This window comes from Diaporthe citri, assembly GCF_014595645.1.
Source record: "Diaporthe citri strain NFHF-8-4 chromosome Unknown scaffold_1, whole genome shotgun sequence".
Classification (NCBI taxonomy): domain Eukaryota; kingdom Fungi; phylum Ascomycota; class Sordariomycetes; order Diaporthales; family Diaporthaceae; genus Diaporthe; species Diaporthe citri.
This window is the reverse complement of record NW_025064846.1, coordinates 10,410,891-10,431,055: the sequence shown is the minus strand read 5'-3', so window position 1 is coordinate 10,431,055 and position 20,165 is coordinate 10,410,891. Positions and strand designations below refer to the sequence as shown.

The 20,165-nt window shown below is 55.3% G+C and overlaps 6 protein-coding genes across 6 annotated transcripts; 3 read left to right on the top strand and 3 right to left on the bottom strand.

Annotated features, from left to right (window-relative positions):
• Positions 1-5,134: 5,134 nt before the first annotated feature.
• Positions 5,135-6,234, top strand: INS49_002716 (uncharacterized protein; the record flags this gene model as incomplete). The annotated part of the gene is made up of 4 exons (XM_043163521.1): positions 5,135-5,302; positions 5,377-5,492; positions 5,568-5,903; positions 5,964-6,234. 4 exons carry the CDS (start codon positions 5,135-5,137, stop codon positions 6,232-6,234), a joined length of 891 nt encoding a protein of 296 aa, XP_043032027.1.
• Positions 6,235-7,154: 920 nt separating this feature from the next.
• Positions 7,155-8,561, top strand: INS49_002715 (uncharacterized protein; the record flags this gene model as incomplete). The annotated part of the gene is made up of 1 exon (XM_043163520.1): positions 7,155-8,561. One exon carries the CDS (start codon positions 7,155-7,157, stop codon positions 8,559-8,561), a length of 1,407 nt encoding a protein of 468 aa, XP_043032026.1.
• A 1,523-nt stretch (positions 8,562-10,084) lies between these two features.
• INS49_002714 (uncharacterized protein) lies at positions 10,085-10,933 on the top strand (the record flags this gene model as incomplete). The annotated part of the gene is made up of 3 exons (XM_043163519.1): positions 10,085-10,111; positions 10,278-10,363; positions 10,432-10,933. The coding sequence occupies 3 exons, from the start codon at positions 10,085-10,087 to the stop codon at positions 10,931-10,933; spliced, it is 615 nt and encodes a 204-aa protein (XP_043032025.1).
• A 347-nt stretch (positions 10,934-11,280) lies between these two features.
• On the bottom strand, positions 11,281-12,327 carry INS49_002713 (uncharacterized protein; the record flags this gene model as incomplete). Its single annotated transcript, XM_043163518.1, has 2 exons — positions 11,281-11,891; positions 11,994-12,327. 2 exons carry the CDS (start codon positions 12,325-12,327, stop codon positions 11,281-11,283), a joined length of 945 nt encoding a protein of 314 aa, XP_043032024.1.
• Positions 12,328-12,888: 561 nt separating this feature from the next.
• On the bottom strand, positions 12,889-13,889 carry INS49_002712 (uncharacterized protein; the record flags this gene model as incomplete). The annotated part of the gene is made up of 5 exons (XM_043163517.1): positions 12,889-13,250; positions 13,373-13,546; positions 13,622-13,654; positions 13,721-13,729; positions 13,874-13,889. 5 exons carry the CDS (start codon positions 13,887-13,889, stop codon positions 12,889-12,891), a joined length of 594 nt encoding a protein of 197 aa, XP_043032023.1.
• Positions 13,890-15,749: 1,860 nt separating this feature from the next.
• Positions 15,750-17,631, bottom strand: INS49_002711 (uncharacterized protein; the record flags this gene model as incomplete). Its single annotated transcript, XM_043163516.1, has 3 exons — positions 15,750-15,928; positions 15,996-17,262; positions 17,584-17,631. The coding sequence occupies 3 exons, from the start codon at positions 17,629-17,631 to the stop codon at positions 15,750-15,752; spliced, it is 1,494 nt and encodes a 497-aa protein (XP_043032022.1).
• Between the last annotated feature and the right edge of the window lie 2,534 nt (positions 17,632-20,165).

Genomic DNA, 20,165 nt, shown 5'->3' with positions numbered 1-20,165 from the left:
TAAAAGATGTATCAGTTTCATGTGAGACCGACCGTCCAAAATTGTACAGTTGGCAGCCGGTTGGGTACCTGTGGCGGATTCAGTGAACCCATTACCAAACATGTGTGCCTACGACAAGTATTGTGAAAGAACAGATGCTATGGAGACAATTGCCATGGAACTATTCCGGTGTGGTGTGATGCCAACGGCCGGCTCCAACGGTCGGCTCCGCCCCCTGGTTGAACGTTCTGGGCCCAAGGTCGCCATCAAGGGATGGGCCCCAGCGGCAAGGATATCTCAATGAGGTTTTGTATGGAAATTCTTGTGTAACACACGTTAACTTCTGAGTAAACTTCGAAGGGCTAATCAATCAATGTGTGTGTCGAGAGTACAGGCTCTTGTTTGGTGTTGACTCTGTGGATCATGATATTAGACTTGAATTTATCAAATCATCCATGACTGGTCTTCTTCGTAGTAGCAGTCACATTTTCTTTGGGCTCTCTTATGTTTCAATGCGGTTATGAATTTGAATTTACGTAGCGTTAGGTGATATAGGTATGATGTGAGAGCCCAATTCTTTCAAACTCGATTCAGTCATCAAAGCCACGTGGATCTCCTGGATATGTATACATGATGATTGCAAAATTGCGATGCTTCGAATATGCTACTCTCTGTTGAATGATCAAATCTCGTGTGAGTTGCCGCCCTTGCTGCTGTGCTTGTCTATTGGTTGTTCACAGCGATGAGGCAGCCAGCCTCCGAGCAGAAGGCGAGTAGCCCAAAATCATGAAACCCCTCAATGCTTTCAAAGTTTCCACCATTACGCAAAGATTTGGAACATGGAAGGCAGCATAGCTTGCAAGGAAAATGAGAATGCAGCGCTGAAGTGGCCACCCGCTTTGTGTCACCCTGGTCTTCCTGTGCCAGCTCTTTGCCCATGCCCACATAACGCCATCAAGCCTGTTGCAAAACTCCCGGCCTCATAGTTTGATATCTGAAACGCTCTGAACACTTGAAGGGTCAACTGGACAAGCAGTCCCCTTGGCCGCTCAATGTCACGGAGAGTTGTTGATCCTTGTGCAAATGATGGCGTTGTCACAAGCAACAGAAGTCGTGTCCAGCATGGGGCAGTACTAGAAGTTGGTCAACATCAAGGTCAGTCAGACGAACACTTATTGAAAGACAAATGGGCACCAGAGATTAGCTATGGAATCATAGAATTCTGTCAATTATTGACGTCCACCATACCACGATCTAGTGCTCATCTGTCACAAGCGGCCAGCTGTACTCACTGCAGTTATGGTCGGCAAGGGTGCACTCGTGCTCACGGGCCTCAACGCAATGGTAGTTGTGAAAACAGGCATCGTTGTTGTCAAAGTTGTTAGCGACTCTGCTTCCGCCTCGGAGTTGCCGTCACTGGCCGTCTCACTGTTGACCCCACCGCCCATGTCCGGATAGCTACCATAACTGCCATATTTGCCATAGGATCCATAAGCTCCATAGTTATTGACCTCAGCTCGAGAGGCGATCCCAACAAGCCTCTTGAAAAATCTGCTGATCCCATGGACGAGATGTCCAAGGTCTGGGTGGTCTGCCAGTGGGATAGAGCCTGGTGCTGGTGCTGGTGCGGTGACTGCCACCTGAACGAGACAAATTGTTATGAAGGGTCGAAGCAAGAGCATCTTGCACTCTTCTGTGAACAAAGTTGGAACAGAGTGGCGACTTGGGCTGACACTTGTCAAGCCAACGGGCTGTCCAGGGCCGATTCATATCTTCTGCGGCTTGACCTTTGGGATGACATCTAAGCCCAGACACTGCCTTTGTCACCGGGATCGCCCACCAATCCTTTCTACTAAGCACGGCATCCAGGTCAAGGGATGATGTCGCTGATGTAAGTGTAAGATGCGGAGAGAGTCTGAAGCCTTGTTTGTCCTTGCTATGTCTCAGACCCTGACAAACTGCCTCACATGGTGTCTTGACAGCGTTGTCAGACCACACTTCGAGAACCGCAAAGTGAGACAGGTCAGCAGTTTCGACCCAATCCTTCGGCTTTGATTGCTGTATCAACCGCAGCAGATGAGCTGAAGATCCTGCGTGCACGTCTTTGTCCCCACTCTTGTGCGATATACGAGTGTAACACGGCTTGGCTTTCAGCCAAATCTGTGAGAGTGATAGGACGGAAGAGCTCTTGCCCAACAAGACTGTTCCGTAGCCCTCAGCTCATTGGCTCTTGTAGACGGGCTGCGCCGTCTCCATCCCTTGCGGCTACACCCAGGCGGTAAGGACCGCAGACCAAGGGGCGATGAACGCCTCTCCCAAACAAATTCTTGATCGTCCCTGAAGCCAGAGCCCTGCAACATTCCACTTGGTTCAGCCTGGCCTGTTTCGGTCAAGAACTGTCTCTCTGTGTGCCAGTTACACCAGGAACACCAAGCCAGAAGCAGACCTGGCATTAAGTGTCCACGGCTGAGATAGGCAACCTTCCGTCATACGAACACATGACGTGGGTTTGTCTGAGACATGGCACACGAGATCCAGGGCTTCTTGCACATCTAGCCGACCCCTTAAGGAAATACACCGGCGGCTCACCGATCAGATGGACTGCAAATCATAGGCTAGCAATATCATGTCCGCAGACGGTGATTCTCCAATATGATGCAATTTCTCAGTGGGGCGCTTTACACTCCTCTTTCTTTGCAAGTGCCACAAACAGTGACCGACGAGGAGCCTTACCCGAGAGCAGAAGCTCAACTGAGACACACCCGACGACTCATACTCTCCTGTCTAACCACCGCCTGCCTCTTTTAATAGGTGTTAGGTATCTGGACAGCTCGTGTATGGGTCACCGACCGGGATTGTCTACGTCGCTCTTCCACCAACTGCAAGTCGCACACACTCGGTACTGTAACACAGAGACGAACGTACCTTCAGCTGACCACTTCAGCCCCCATTCTCGAGTCAGGAACATAGGTCTTGCGATTGTCAGGTTCAACGGGTCTCTTTTCCGTGAGAGCATTTTTCGACAGGAAGCAAATCCCAAAGTGGATGCAGCTTGGGAGAGTCTGGGTGTTGATTGTCAGAGGCAACCCCCCCCCCCTCTCCTCCCGGCCGAGGTCCCTTACCCGGGTATCCCTTGGCACTCCAAACAGAATACTTACTTGCATATCATAGATCGGCCCAGCGTTATTCCTGAGACATTTGCAGATTTATCAGGAATCAAGCCTTCACATGTGAGGGTATCATCTGAATATGGCAGTGGATTCATAGCCAACGTTAAGGGCTTACACCACCTCCATTGCTTGGTATGCGATCCCATCATATGAAGATTGTTCCCTCCTTGGTGTTTGCCTGCTTGCCTTCTGACTTCTCCAGGCCTTGTCTCAAGGTTCGCTTCCATCTGAAGGACTGCATGGGACTTCGTATCTCGAAGCAGCAGGGCACAATTGTTCTCATAGCCCGTCATCCTCACTGACCTTTCACAGAATCTGATTCGACGATCACTCTTCTTCAATTACGACTATTATCTCAAACAAGGAACAGGTGTATTCAGGAACGAGGATCACATTCTTCGATCTCATATCAGTGAGAAGACCTGATGCTCTCTACCACCGATATTTAAACCCTCTCACCAATCTTTTCCAGCTCACTGTGTGGACATCCTTCGGCAGCAGTTGATGTGTGCAGTCGACGTTGGACTCCTTGGCCAGATTTGGTGGGACAAAGAACATCCACAAGCCTTCCCGGATTTCAACACAGAGCACATCTGCCGTAACTTTGAAGTCGTCAGAAACTAGGTATCGGATCATCAAGTCCCAGCTGACGTTCCCGGGGACTATCATCAAGTGCCAAGGCCCGAAGACGTGCTCGAGAGCATATCGTAGCCAGCACGTTTGTCTCCTATCACCACCCGGTCTGCTCGTCACTACCAGGGGCGTCCCTCCTCGACTCATACTTCTGCCGGGCCTCTCCGGCAATTGCGACTGACCGTCTTCGACACGGCTGGAGATCTGCGGAACAGCAACATATCGAGCACCAGTGCTTGCCAATTTACCCCTGAGTCCATGAGCCAGGGTGCAAGCTATCTTCACATTACGAAACAGATTAGCCGACGAACGGCAAAAGGCCAAGAACACATATTCGGCCACTTCTACCTACCCCTTACTCTTTACACACCTCCTCCTTGGATACAACATCTACCGTCAATCTCAGGGGAACTACCTTCAGGCTTGCTGCTGGCAAATTCACCTCTTGGTCCGAGATCTTCCGGCCAACATATTTCTCAACAACAATCCGTTGTGCGCCTGATAGAAGGCATCAAACATACATCAATCATTGGATCAGCAAAGCCTGTCCAGGAATTATCACACAAACGTGGGATCTCAGAGTCATACATCACATACACCATATACACACGCTCATCCGACCATATCTCAAGCAAACACCTGGCTACCAGAAAGCCAGAGATCGCACTGATCGATCTTGCTATCTCTACCGGACACACACCAAATAACTCGGACTATTGACGAGTCACCCCATTATCTACTGTTCGACCTGATACGTTACCCAGGGCGACGGAACCAAGATCGGAACCGTTGCGTTGAGACTCCATTGAGCATCCATTGCCACAACATACATAGCGAACAGCACTTTGTCGCTTTCAATAGCGGCCAAGACATTGTGCTCTTCGAGCATTGGTCTCTACAATCACTCTAGCCAAGCCTGTGAGTATAATGCTATAGTCGCCTTCACAGAACCCTATTGTCACGCGCTGTCATCCCAGCTCATGACTTGCTATCTCTGTTGATTGGTAGTCTGCTCGCGACGCGCTAACCCCTTTGGACACTTGCACCAGAAGAATCGGACGAAGTTAAACAACACAGTGGAAAGCTTCGTTTGAATGACATTGAATGGACAATTGACTGATCAGACTTTGCAGAGGAGCCTAATCTTGGCTAAACATATTTAAACCCTCCCTCCCAGCCCCTCTTCTACTTCCTTCCAACTCCCATCTCCAGCCATAACTTCATACTCGGGTCGTGTGTTAGAACGTTCCTCATACAAACTTTCTGGCAGACCACAACAGCGGTCTCCCGCATACAGTCTTCTACGTTCCCAGAACCCGACTCTCTCTCACCTCACCACCTACCGACCCAACATGGCGACGCCCACCCCCGTCGACCAAACGGTCCAAAGGGACCTACCCCCTCCTGACCAGGCCGACCCCCCTGGATCACCCAGCACCAAAGACCTCGCAGAAGAGGCAAACGACAACAAAGTCGTCAACGACGACTTTGCCCCGTCCACAGGCCCAGACACCCCTGATGTGACGGCTGAGTTCTCCACCCTCGCCCTCTCCCTCCCTCCTCCTCATCCTCACCTCACACATCCTTCACCGAGGATTGCCCACCAGAGGCATATCCATACTCATCCTCCGACCACGACTCCGATTCCTCGGATGAGGAACCCGTCACCTCAAAGCGGGCAGAGGCCCACTCCAAGAGCGTGACCGAGGAGTAAGTAACACATCCCATCCCACCACATACTCAGCCACATGTGAATAGTATACTAACCTATCTCCGCGCAAGCAGGGACGACAACGGCTGGCAGTGCCTCGCGCGCCGGGCCGACACGTGCCTCGGTGCGGGCTGGGCCCCCGGCGACGCCCTGCCCAACCGCACCTACGCCAACGAGCACATCGCCGTGGCGAGGTCGGCCCTCCAGGGCTACGGGGTGTTCGCGGCGGCCGACATCAAGCACGGCACCGACGTCCTGGTGGAGGCGCCCCTGCTCCGCGCCAGGGGCTTGGAGAAGCTCTGCGCGAAGCACGCGCGGCTGGGCGGCGAGGAGAGGGCCGTCTACGACGGGCTGGTCGGGTACCACGAGTGGGAGGCGTGCCCGGTGCGCCAGAAGTGGAACGCGAACTCGTAAGTTGCACCTCACTCCCGCCTTCAAGACAAAGCACTGACATTCTCACCCACCTCCAGGTTCGACCTGGCCCGGGGCTACAACGGGGTGTTCGCCATCGCGTCCAACTTCAACCACGCGTGCGGTGCTCAGAGGAACACCAAGTACGACTGGGACGAGCGCGAGCAGGCCATGACCTTCACGGCCACCAGGGACATCGAGAAGGGGGCGGAGATGCTGGTCTCGTACTGCGACTACCGGCACGTGCTGAAGGCCGTGTACGGGTTTGTCTGCCACTGCGGTGGCTGCGAGCACCAGGAGGCCGACCTGTTTGCGAACGTGCGGTCCTAGGGGAGGGAATGGAGAACTTTTGGAACGATGTGCTCTTCATGAAGAACCGAAATCTTTTGGGAGAGGTGTGAGTGCGGAGGCACTCGGTGCCTCAGTAGAAGAATACCAATACGTGTTTTGCCTTCCACATGCCACTTTCCACCACCGATCTTGCGTGTGAATGAACCGTGCTCTTCCAAGGGCACGGTGAGGGCGAGTTGCCAGAAGACAGCGAATATCCCATCCTTGGCTGCTTCGTAACTCCGGCCCCTACCCGTTTGTCCCATCAGTCTCCGCAGGTAGGAATGTCTTCGGCGATAAATCTCAATTGTGACCGCTCCTAGGTAGTCTTCCCCGGCGAGGGAGGCCTGGTCTCTCAGGGGTTGCCAGACAGCGAAGTGGTTGCCATGTGGCCAGGCAAAGCCTTGAACTTAGCTGGTAGGGCGCCATATCGCCTTCAGATCCCGAGAGCACGGCCTCCTGCAGGCAGAGCAGTCAGTTTGCGCCATTGGGCGGTGTTTGCAGAGCAAGCTGCGGCCTTTGACAATCCCTACCCAGAGGAGCACAATGCAACTACTAATCACGCCTTATATCCGATCCAGTCTACACCCGAAACAGAACACCTCCCCCTCGCGTCTTCGGCTTTTGGCCCGGGACATAACAGGGACCGCGTGACGGTCAGAAATCCGCAAGTAGGGAATATAGATTTATCCTCTTGCATCTTGCATTGCTCAGTGCACAAGTGCTCGACGAGTCATCATTTATCTACCCGGCCCATATCAGTTGCAAGTAAGTAGACGGGGCTTTCAGTCGTATCTTCCTCTGCTTCGAATCGTCATCGATACTCGGCAATTTCTGCGCAGTCAAAGAGAGCCGTCCTTGTTCTGGTTAGTGTCACTGGCAGTCGCATACTCCAACCTAGTGAACTCGGCGGGGACGCCATGGACCGAGAAACGGGCTTGGCGGCCCCATCTGACTCCGACAAGCCGTATGTCTCAGATCGGGAGGAAGGAAAAGAGCCACGAGTGGACCCCGAAAAAGATATCGAGCCAAGTCCCGGATCTGATAAACCAGCTGGCTCGGATTCGCCGACTGCGCCGGGCCCGGGGCAGAGCGGTGCACCTCAAACCTTACACGGCCCGATCCCCGATGGCGGGACCGAAGCCTGGCTGCAGGTACTCGGCTCGTGGGTTGTGTTGGTTGCAACCTGGGGTTTGGTGAACACATTCGGAGTGTTCCAAACGTACTACGAGACGACACTGCTCACGTCATCATCGTCGTCCTCTATATCGTGGATCGGGTCGCTTCAGGCGTCCCTGCTGATGCTGGTTGGTGTTGTGGCTGGACCTTTATATGATGCAGGATACTTCCGCCACCTGCTCATCGGCGGACTCCTTCTCATCGTCTTTGGGCAGTTTATGACATCCCTGGGCACAGAGTACTGGCATCTCCTGCTGGCGCAAGGCATTTGTATTGGTGTGGGCATGGGCTGTACATTCCTTCCCTCAACGGCCATACTGTCGCAGTACTTCACCACGAAACGGGCGTTTGTCATTGGTATCGCCAGCACAGGGAGTCCGTTGGCGGGAATCGTCTTCCCAATCATCTTCAGTCGGCTCGTCTCTGGCATAGGCTTTGGTTGGGCCACGCGTGTCATCGCCTTCATCTTACTGGGACTGAGCGTGATCCCAATCATATTCATGAAGACGCGGGTGCCGCCATCTGGCCGGAAGAGAGCGCTCATTGACTCCAGTGCTTTGAAGGACCCAGCGTTCGTCCTGTTCGTTGTGGCGAGCACCTTCATGTTTCTGTGCCTGTACACGGCTTTCTTCTACATCCAGCTCTTCTGCGAGAGGCACCATCTGTCGAGCTTGGACTTTTCCCCGTACACAGTCACCTTGCTCAACGTGGGCAGTGTGTTTGGCCGGATCGTGCCAAACTACCTCGCCGACAAGCTAGGGAGTGTGAACGTGGTTATCGCATGTGCTGCCGTGTCAGCCATCTTGCTTTATGGCTGGCTAGGCATCCACAATCTGGCCGGCTTGGTGGTCTTTGCGCTGCTATACGGCCTGTTCTCAGGGGGTATCGTGTCTGTGACGCCTTCAGCGATCCTGACCATGTCGCCTGATATGTCCCGTGTCGGGACGCGGATGGGAATGACGTTTACCTTGACTGGCTTCTCCATCTTGGTGGGTACGCCGATTGCTGGAGCGATCCTCGGTGGATACAGCGAGCGGGAGTGGATGGGGGTGATTGGGTACTCGGCGGCCGGGCTGACTCTTGGTTCGATCTTGTATATGGCTTCCAGGGTGGTTTTGTACAGGAGAAATGGGAAATTGGCTGCATGAGGCATACAAAGCAGGTTGGCCTGTGGCATTTACATCCTAGGTATGAGAAAGAGCCAGTCATGATGGTAACTTAGAGGCGTTCATTGCATGGGACAGTCGGAAGTGTCGGATGAAGCACCATCACAAAGGTCTGGTAGAGAAGGAACGAGCTGTTCGAGGTATCAGTAGACATGTGGCGTCCTTCTGCGACGGGAGGCCAATACTCGTGGAATAAGAAGGAACGTCCCCAGCGCGAGCCTCCCATGTGCGCGAGATGCACGTCTCATAGTTTCGGGAAACTCCACAGTTGCAAGCCTGCGCGTCCTTTGTCCTTCCACGTCGCCGATGACCTACACTTTGTAATCTTGCTTCCCAAAACAGCTGTGTGCTTGGACGCAGATGTGTGCTCACGCAGGTGCTGACTCAGTACATCACAACTCATGGAGAAACTACCGTGGAGGTTGTGCGGCTGTCTCCATCGATTACGGTTTGACTGCATGTACATAGCGGAGCTCAAGGTTCTAGCAGCAGCAGTAATGTTAATCATAGTATTCGCCTGGATCTCGATCAGTACTCAGCACTATCGCACACCAGAGCGCATCTGTCTGATTGCCAACGGTTTGTCAGACACGACAAACCCAGCCGGCATTTGATCCACCTGCTGGTTGCTGATGGCAGTAGCAGTAAGCCATGATTAAGCAGGACGTCTAAGCCAAGCTCCAGGGGGAGGCAACAAGGTACATGGGTACATACCCCACCATCTTAGCTTTGGCCGCACCTTGCAGGCCCTCATGTCCCAGCATGACACCGCAGCAGCCCAGCAACGCAGCAACCCCTGCCTCGATCCAACTGCTGCTGCGGAGAAGCTATCACACCAGCAGCGCTAGCACCATCAACTGCCAAACGGAGATCCGGGTTGCCATGCTACCAAAGCTTCATCAAAGCCAAACGACATGCTGGTCGCCTTGGATGGGAATAGACGAGGGCCTCTGCGCGCAATTGACCAGTCTGGTCACCTGTGCGGCATGCAATGCGTGCTGTACCGTGTTCCGCCTCCTCTCGATGGACCGAGTTTGATACGAGCCGCAGCTCCAGTCCACAATTCGTCACCGTGCCGTGCCAGTGTGCCCGTGCTGGGGAGACGCGGCCCCACCACACCATCTGGTCTGCTTATACCATCATGAGCTGAGACATGACAGGCGGGCAGCCTACGGAGCAGAATACCTAATGGTACGTACGATGTTCTAGAGCTTTCCCTGTGGGTGGATTGCCCTGACAACATTCGGCGGCACGGCCGCATTCCCGCCCTAGCAACCTGCCCTAACACCTGCCGTCGCATTCAAGGCGCTGCATTGCGTCAAGACAACTGAGCAATGGACGGAGCTCTATATAAGGCGGCCGGACTCCCAGGCTCATCCGTGCTCATCATCTCAACAACCTGCTCTCCGTATACACAACAGACCGTATTGGTGCCCCTCGATTAGCTTTTGTATACTCCAATTGATATTATCGCTGTACTGCTAGACCAGCACAAGACATCCAAGATGGCTCCCAAGATCGCAGTTGTCTACGTGAGTACCCACTCGCCCCTCCCTCCAGAGCTATATCCCATGGTCCATAACTAGCCATGTTTCTACGATGGCTTTACAACATTGTTGCATACCCATACGCGTAACAATAGCCGTCCAAGATTTTATGCCTCTACTTCCAAAGTAATGGCTAACGACTCCACTCTAGTATTCCATGTACGGGCACATCAAGCAGCTCGCCGAGGCTGAGAAGAAGGGAATCGAGGCTGCTGGCGGCACAGCAGATATCTTCCAGTACGGCTCAACCACCCTCACTCGCAATCTCGTGTGTGATCCCACGGATACTAACACCTTGCCCGCAGAATCGCCGAGACCCTGCCGGAGGATGTTCTCGCCAAGATGCACGCCCCGCCCAAGCCGACCGACATAAAGGTGCTCAGCGACCCAGCTACGCTCGCGGGGTACGACGCCTTCCTGCTCGGCATCCCCACGCGGTTCGGCAACTTCCCGGCGCAGTGGAAGGCCTTCTGGGACCAGACGGGCAAGCAGTGGCAGGGCGGCGACTTCCACGGCAAGCTGGCCGGCGTCTTCATCTCGACGGCCTCCCCCGGCGGCGGCCAGGAGTCCACGGCCCTGGCGGCCATGTCCACCCTCGCCCACCACGGCATCATCTACGTGCCCCTCGGCTACGCCAACAACTTCGCCCAGCTGACCGACCTCTCCGAGGTCCACGGCGGCAGCCCCTGGGGCGCGGGAACCTTCGCCGCCGGCGACGGATCGCGCCAGCCAACCCCCAAGGAGCTCGAGGTCGCCGGCATCCAGGGCAAGACCTTCTACGAGACCGTCTCCAAGTTCACGGGTTGACTGCATGGAAGTAATGCAGACGGCAGCAAGGCTGCCTCGGCGCCTGCTGCTGCTGATAAGAAGGATTCGGCGTCGACGCCCGCTGCTCAGCAACAAAATGGCGGTGCGGCCAAGAAGGAGAAGGATGGCGAGGGCCCTTGTGGACTCCCTAAGAAATGTACTATTCTATGAGATACCAAATAATATAACCAATTGAGAAAGAAGAAAGCATGGTTGTGAGCATGCAAACATGGTTATGCTTATTTGTTATTTGCTTCACATTTGCTAGACGCTCTCTCATAGGCTCGGCTATATTTTGCATGACAAGTCCACAGAGAACTCCCAGCAGGGGCTGTCGCTTCCGCAGCTCACAGTTTCGACTGCGGCCCCTTCAACTTGTCTTCCCACCAAGGATACACACTCGGCGCATTCTTTTCCATGGTCCCCTTGAACCGCGGCTCCCTCTTCTCCAGAAAACTACTCACACCCTCAACCAGGTCCTCCCCACGGAACAGGTCATACAGCACCTTACTCTCAAGCAAGTGCGCCTCCTCCGGGCTCGAAGCGCCACGGTAGATCATATCCCACATCGTAACAACACTAACAACAGAGCACTCCCTCGCCACCCCCTCAGCGATCCCCAGCGCCCGCGGGAGCACTTCTTTCCCGTCACCCACGAGCTCCGTGAACAGCCCGTCCAGCAGCCTGTCGCCCGCGGCGTACGTGGCGCCCGTGGTGACGAGGTGCAGCGCGCGCGACGTCCCCACGAGCCGCGGCAGGAAGAAGGAGCTGCACGCCTCCATGACGAGCCCGCGCCGCGCGAACACGAGGCCCACGCGCGCCTTTGAGGGGGCCACGCGGATCGCGCAGGGCAGCGTCATCGTCAGCCCGACGCCCACGGCGGACCCGTTGAGCGCTGCTATCACGGGCTTGCGGCAGCGGTAGATGGCGAGGCTCACGCGGCCGCCGCCGTCGCGGTCTGGTTTGTTGGGTTTATCGGTCAGCCGGGTGTTGCTGAGAAACTTTGAGGAGGTTGGGGAGGGGGCCGGGGGAGGGGGGGATTTCTAGGACTTATACTTACGTGTGTCCCGGGTCACTGGCCCCGGGGCATCCGGAGGACCATCGTTCGCAGCTCCGGCGGAGGGAGAGCCAGAAAGGTCCATGCCGGCGCAGAATATCTTGTTCTGCGGGTCGGAGCCGGTGAGGACGATGCACTTCACCCGTGGGTCTGAGCTGAGCATGCCGAAGGCCTTCTCCAGCGAGTCGATCATATTGGTGTTGAAGGCATTCTTGTGTTCTGGGCGGTTGAGAATGACCATAACGACGGGCGTGACCGACTTAGAGGAGGGCGGGTGGTGCGAGAGGCGCACCGCTGGGAGAGAAACCGCTTCGTACGAGTCTGGTGGGCTTGTCATTGTGTTTGTTTCAGTGTGTTGACTTCAAATTACTATGAGTTTTCGAGTTCCGAGTATTGTGGGAAAATAGCAACTGAAGATGCTCGTTCTCATTGTTGTAATTAAGACCCCGGGCAAGCCTTCTTGCGATTATCCAATTATCGTCAATATCCTGGTGTAAGTGACCTCAGTCAATTGAGAGGGGTTGTCACAGTGCTAGTGTCGTGCCGAGGTCGAGCGGAAAGTTGAAGACTAATCAGAGACCTGCGACCGGGACCATGTGTGAACTCCGGCAGACAAGTCCAGGGGTCAGATGCTATGGAAGATCAGCGTAAAAATGTCACGACTACATTTCCTCATAAAGGTATGTTGCTCTCCAGAAATGCGAGGCCAATGAACCGAGACGCTTCTTCAAAAGGTGGCCAAACGGCAGGACAATAGAGTGAGTATGGACATAGACATCGTGACAGGTCGCCACAAGATGACAAGGAAACAAGCCTTGAAAATCATCGATTCATACCATCATCCTACAGCCAACACTGGTCAGGTTGAGTAGAACGGGTAGCAAAGCACACCAATAATCTACATGAACTTGCTCGCCAGGCTCAACAGCCCGCTGCTGCCGCCCCCGCCGCTCTCGCCGCCTCCCGTCTTGCTCTTCAGGTACATCTTGAGTGCCATCTCGCCGGCCTGCTGCACGGCGGACTCCTTGGAGGTGTCGGCGCTGACCTTGCCGGCGGCGCTCTGCTGCTCGAACAGCTTGCTGGCCTCGGCCATGGCCAGGCCGATGAACTCGCTCTTGGAGCTGCCCGCGCTGCTGCCACTGCCGCTGGTGAACATCTTGAGCGCCTGCAGCGCGGCCGCGTTGCCCATGCTCGACGAGTCGTGCGCGGTGCTGCCGTCGTCCTCGCCCCCGTACAGCTTCTTGTGCTGGTTGACGGCGGCTGTTTTGATTGAGTCTGGGTGTCAGCGGGTTTCTCTGATCATTCTCATAATCCCTCCCCGTCTTTCGTATACTTTGTCTTCTTTCGGATGTGAATGGATTCAGGCATGGAACGGTGCATACCCTGCTCGTCGACCTCCTCATTGGCCAGCTGGTTCTTCTTGCCCAGGAAGTTTCCGATCACGGCGGAGAAAATGTCGCCGCCGGAGCCGCCCGCGTTGCGCGTGGCGTGCTCGGCGGCACCGGTGAAGTCGTCGTCATCGTCGTCGAAGGGGACCTGGCCTCCTCGGGGAGGTACTGTGGAGGGGGTGAAGTCGTATTAGTCGGGGCTGCTCCTCTGGGCTGACAGGACTGGGTTCTACTTGCGTCCACCGCCTGCGCCTCCGCTGCCGCCATAGCTACCGCCTGGGGTTCACAACGCACGTTAGTCTAGGGTATATGGATTGTCACGATTAGGGCGTCGAGTCTTACTGCCGAATTCTATCCATTCAAGCGGTCGTTAGTTGGGACTCATAGCAGAGCTGGGAGCTGTGTCGAGCATCGTGAAACTTCCCCAAGCTCGAGGCTTGGCAGGGGACTTCACGACGCGGGGTAGCTCCCGCAGCGCGATGGGACTCTACTTACCAGGCTGGTCAGACATTTTGATTTTGTGTCAAGTGTGCTGGGAACTTCTTCTCGAAATTGGGAGACGTGGAAGAACAAAAGATCAAAGACGGAGTGGAAATCGTGAATGGGATTCTGTAGACGATAAATATACGTCACCTTAATTCTGGATTGTCTACGATAGACGCCGCAGAATGATGAGGGAGCCGTCGTCACCCACTCGGACCCCCTTTTGGCCCAGTAGCTGGCTGGCTGTGCGCAGTGACGAGGGCGGGGCAGCCAGACAGGCTGCGCATGCTGAAACTCACACGGGGTTGGTAACAGACCGCCAGACTACCAGACTACATAATGCAGATCACCCAGAGATCCCTGATTCTTTTCCCATTCTGGGCGCATCAAGGTCCGCCAGGCTCTCGAGCTGTTTGACAGCGGGCGGCATGGACAAGTTCCCTATTTTAGTCACTTCAGAGGCCAATGAGATCTAATGCCGCAGGATGCTCGCCCACGCGTCGCTACTGCACATGGAAGAGGGGGTGGTTGTCGTTGTGGTGCTGTGTATGGGTGTGTGGGGTTGGAGGTCTGAAGCTTTCCCGAGCTCTGGTCCCTGGTTGACTGTCGATAAAAGCATCTTTTACCGTCCCGCATGGCCGCATGAAGGCTTTCGACGACTTATGCGAGCGCACAACAGCAATCATGTGTGTGCTTGGCGCAGGGAGTCCTCAGCGGTTATTCCCCAAACATGCGAGGTCGGTCGATCCCCCAAATGCACGATCAGCTGAGTTGGGTCAAGCTCTCTTCTGAGACCACAGTTTGGTACGGAGTTGCTGCGGATGAGACTGGCCACATTGTGTTGATGCCCGCATCCTCAGCTGCGTTGTACTACTTACTATTGGCACACAACCCCGCGGAATGTTGGATCGTAGCTTGGGTGCAAGTGAGGTAACAAAGAGTACCGTATACATGTCTCGCTTGGAAGGACCGGCAGATACTGGAAGGAGGAGGATGGTTTGAGAATTGATACCGTCGCGTGGCTCCTAAGAGCAGGGAGACCAAGACCTCACGACTGCCCGAGCCTCCGGTCCATACATAAAGAAGCAACAAGGCTCATAAAAGTATGATTCTGAACGTATCTCATGAGACACATGTCCAGACCCAGCCCACCGGCTTGTGGTTTGTCTTCTCCCCACTATCATCACCACCACTTTTCATCCTTCCCTCCTAAGACAGGTCGTCACTTGCACCAACCATATCTGCAAAATTCATGAGAATTGCCACGACGGAATGGCAACCTCAGTAGTACCCAAGCTCTAATGGTTCTCCTAAGAAGGGTAGGTCCGGCGCGACGAGGTGGAAATCAACCGCAAGGTCCAGCCACCTCGTCGGCGTCCGAGCGCTACCCCTTCCAGCCGAGTCCATGGTTGCATGCGAGTGCGCCTCAATGACCGGTCATTGGCGCATATTCGCTCCGTAACGCCCTGTCTTGCCCTTGGGCCGCTTGCATCTCCAGGACCAATCTCAGAACGGCCCGGCATCTTGGCACAAGAATGTCGTAAACAACACCATCTCTGAGCCACCGCCACATTAGTCGGCCGATATGCCCACAGGAACCTATGCATCTTCCCCACAAGGGGGATCCGTGGCTCGTGATTTCGTGCCCCATTCTCAGGGTTACCGCACGCCCAAAAAAGAGAACGCCTTCCGCGAGGATCTATCCGTAGTGGTTAATTTTGCCAGCGATGTGGCAGGTTCCCAAGAACGCCTGTAAGGGACTAGAACAAAAAGTATGTCTGCACATGACCCGGGCCATTCTGGCCAAGACGCAGCCCGTAGAACATGCGAGAATCTGTTGAAACAGATCGTGGTGGTGGAACCAGCGAAAGTCGCTGCGATGATCCCATCACGATTGGCCGTGGTCCAGTAACGGCACATTCCCTCCCATGCCATGACCACTTCCTCCTCCTGCTGGGCCGGAGCTGCTCTTTTTCTTCTCCTTCTTGGCCCATCGGAGGCCGCAAGCATTGCACAGTGTTTTGGGGCCGCTGGGGCCCTTGCGCCACTCCGGGGAGTCAAGAGTGCCTAAATTAGCATGTCAGAGACAGTATCTGGACAGTAACAGCTTTCCAATTACGCCTCGCGAACTCACCGCAGTCTGTGCAGACATATTCCTCAGCAACTTTGAGTTTCTTCTTCTTCTCCCCGGTTCTTGGGTCTCTGTCCATGGGTATTGCTATGCCGGCATCGCCCTTGATGAGCGTGGGGCTCGCATTACCCGTTGTGATGCCGCGGCTTCTCTCGCCTTCGTTGTAGCGCAGGCCCGTCAACCTCTCTATATTTGTGTCACCGTGAGTGCCTTCGTAGCGGGCCATTTTGTCCCTTATCGAGTCCGGACGGTTCCCCGCTGTGACTCCCTCGAGGTTCTCTCTCGTAAGGGCTATGTTGAGCGGGTTTGGCCTCTCAGGCGGGGGCATCGCTGCCGCGTCGGTGCTGGAGCGGAAGAAGCTGGGGCTTTGCCCGATAGGGGTCATGTTGGTCGCCTCGGATGGTGTCATGTCCCCCCGGCTGTCCTGGCTCTGGCGCCAGCTGCGCGCTGCCTCCTCGGTCTCTGCCTCCTCCTCTCTGCGCAGCTCCGCGATCCTTCTCCTAAGGCGCTCGTTCTCAATCTTGTGCTCGAGGAAGGAGTCAAGGAGGGTGGCGTTCTCCTGCTGCTGGTAGGCCCGCGCCATGAAGAACACGGCCTGGCAGAAGGCTGACTGGTTGTTTGGGTTGGCTGCAAACCTGGCCGCAGCAATGTGTGCGTGGCCGACGGACTCGAAGATCTCGAAGTTGCCATCCTTCTTTTTCAGCCGGTGGAATAGTCTCATTTGGCTGCCCGATGCGATAGCCTCGTTCAATTCAGTCAGCAGTAGACCCTGATCGTCTGGGTGTGTGAAGTCTTTGAGGAACTTTTCGAGGATGTCGTCGGGCAGGTAACCAGTCAGAGCGGTGATGCTCGGGGAGACGTGTTTGACGCGACCGTCGGCATCCAGGATCATCAGCAGGTCCTTGAGCTCCTCGACAACCTTTGCTGGCCAGTTCCTCCTCTTGGTGAACTCGGTCAGGGTCGAGCCGCCGGGCATCTGCGTGTTTTGGGTCATGGCAAAGCTGGTCATGGGCTGAGGGCCGGCTCCAGGGCCGTTATCTTCGGATGGGGAGGGTTGGAAGTTCTGCATGCTGATCGAGCCGGCGCCGAGGCCGTTTTGCTGGGCCAAGGACCCGTGTTGTGGACTGGCCCCACCCATGAGCTGGGGATTGAAGGTGGTAGACATGCCCATGCCAGGGTCGTCAGGATGGTCCAGGCTCATGGACATGGTCGCATCGAGGTTGTACATAAAGTTATCATGGAGCGCCATCATGTCCTGGCTGTCGGTCATCTGCAAGAGTCGAGGGACTCTGGGTCAGCCAAACATTGAGCGATTGGAAACAAACGTGAAGGTAAACGTGGACACAGGCGCGCGGGCGGGCGAGCGTTGGAGAGGGCGGCCCCCGGACCCCCGATTCGGCGGCTGCAGCTGCAGCTGCAAGGACGACATGCACTCTGAGCAACGAGGCCGGTCGAGGTCGGTCTCTGGCCGCTCGTGCGCGGCAGAAGCAACAATCAAGATTTACTGCAGAGGAATAACAGCAGTGAGGAGTGGGGCAGCATGGGCTGGCGCTGGGCTGTGCTGTGAGTGGAATGTAAAGCAGGAACGTACCCCGATTCCGTTCATGTCTTGCATGCCCATATTGCCAAAGTCGAACATGTTGGGCGCAGGCCCCGGGGGAGGCTGCGGGGGCCCTTGAGACATCGCGGCCTAGTAGACTACCTACAGTAGGACCTAGGCACGGATGACTGGTGCAGCTTTCGGATCTACACGGTAGAGGTGGGTGGGGATGCCGGCCGTACATGTATGAAGCTTGTGGTCTGGCATGTATCGTCGCTATGGACAGGGCGCTGCTGAGCATGCGGCTGCAGCTTCTGAGGTTGTCCTTGTGCTGTCCTTGTCCTCCTTACCGGTCGAGCGCGGAGACTTGCGGACGGCGGGCGGGCAGTGGACAGCTCGCGGTGGGCAGAGCTGCGCTGGGGACGCTGTGTCGCGGTATTTCAGGGCGTTTTCCACCGGGGCTGGCAGGGCCGCATCAAGGAGCAAGCAGACAGCGGCCAGGAGACAGATGCAGATGCAGATGGCCGGGAATAAACAGACAGGCCCTGGTGGAGGAGGGCTCGGGAACGAAGGAGCCTGCAGGTGGACATGCGGTCGTCCTCGGGAGAGAGAACTATGGTCAGGTGAAGTGGTGTCTTTCCGAGCAACCCTTTTTTTTTTTTTGCCTTCTTCTTTGGCGTACACAGGTCGACTAGCAGGATCCTTATATTATGTAAAACGGACAAGCCAGGCCAGGGGGACGGGGCACAGGACGGGGTCGGGGACAGCCGCCAGAAAAGATTGCAGAGGTCCGGTGCAGTGCATGTGGTCCCTCAGTAACGAGACATGGTGCTATCCAAGGTATCCATGCGCGGGCGTAGCGCAGGGTGGACAGGCTGTCGAGGGTCCAGCATAGGCGGGTGTGCATGTGCATGCGGGCGGCGGCAACGAGGGCAAGGAGGAGCTGGGCCGGAGCTTAGAGGACGGCGAGGAGGGGAGGGGAGGGGACATGGGATTTCTGGCTGCAGGAATGGGGAATTGCAAAATCCAGTCCCAGGCCTGCAGCTCCGCGAGATCCCCACTAAAAAGCTGCCCAAGCCTGAGCATTCTAAGCGTCTAGACTCGGGCGCTCGATTCATGTGAAGAAGACGATCAAATACCCGCCCAGCGCTCGCTCCAGGACCGCTACTTCTGACACCTTGTCCTGTCAGCAATTTTTCACACAACGGCTGGGGAGCCAGGCTCTCTGGGTCTGCTGTTGTGTTGATCCCCTTTTGGAGGCATATTAGAAGTATGAGCAATGACCATGGCCGTCTATTAGATCCGAGATCCCAGATCCCAGATCCCCACGGACGGTCCCTGACGTGGATCAGCAAGCTGTCGGCTCGGAGTCACACAACCCTTCTCTTGTGACAAAAGGGACGGTCGGAACCCAAGACGCTCTCACACTTGTCATAGCCCCTGCGACTGCGGGATAAACAACGTTCCCTAGCTGATGCTGTGCTGGCCTGGCCTGGCTGGCGCAGAGGACGTCAGTCTTGACACTTGCCCCTAGATAAACACAGCATCCGGGGACGAGCACCCGTCTGATCTTCAGTCTCCTCATCCGTCTTCCAGACACAGCTGCAGCGATTTTCAATTCAAAAGTGCCTTACCTATTCTGAACTGCTGACGGCCACACCTGGGAATATGTCTACCGCGACGGGAACTTCAGCTCCGTGCGCTGAACAACTTTCAAGTTGCTAGTCATCGAACAATGGGTCCCGGACCAAAAGCTCCGGTCTCCGCAAGGTTTGTGGGCATTGATCCGTAGCTTCAAACTTTGCCCACCTCGAATTCCGGGCTCACTGCCGGGCTCGTTGCTCAATCAAGGCACTACTCGAGTCAAACCATACAACGAGCCGACACTAAACAAAGACTTGAGCAACGACGCTGCCTCCTGGAGGATACTTGTCGGCTCGGCATCGGGCCATGTTTCTGTCTCTCGACTAGGTATACTGGCACCTAGTCTGATAACTGTAGTGAGTAGCACTATGCTATTTCTCCTACTCGTAGAGCACGTTATGAACCCACTCGCACTGTTAGTCGAGGAATCTACTACTGAACCTCTCTCATGTGGAGCTAAAATGAGAAACATGACTGGTTGCAAATATCGCATTGTACAAAATTGCTTCGCTCGAGGCGGTTCGAGCCCGAGAACTTGCGTCAAGTATGCACGTAGTCTAACAACCTCGGAGGTAACTGTAATCACTTCTTCTCATCTAGGCTGATATCATGTTGTATTCATATCCGCAGGAAACTCCACCTCTGCTCGACAACAATTGACGAGCCAAAGTAAGCTCTATAGATGTACCGCGATGAGAGAGAAGTAGACGGGTTTCCCAGGGTTGTTAGAAACCCTCGGGGCAGCCTGAGGAGGGGTGCTCTAGGGGGACAGGCAGCAGCTGCCTAGCTGCCCAGCTGACCTGGCGACGGCCCCACTTTTGTCAATGCAGCCAGACGCGCCTGCCTCTGACTTTAATTGAGACGGCACGCGTTTGCCTCGACTTACCAAACTCGAGCTGTATCTCCTGTCTTTGTCTCTGTCTCTCTGCTTGACTTCTTTGAGAGAAAACCCTAATGTCCATTATCGACCATACTCGTCCTCCACCAAT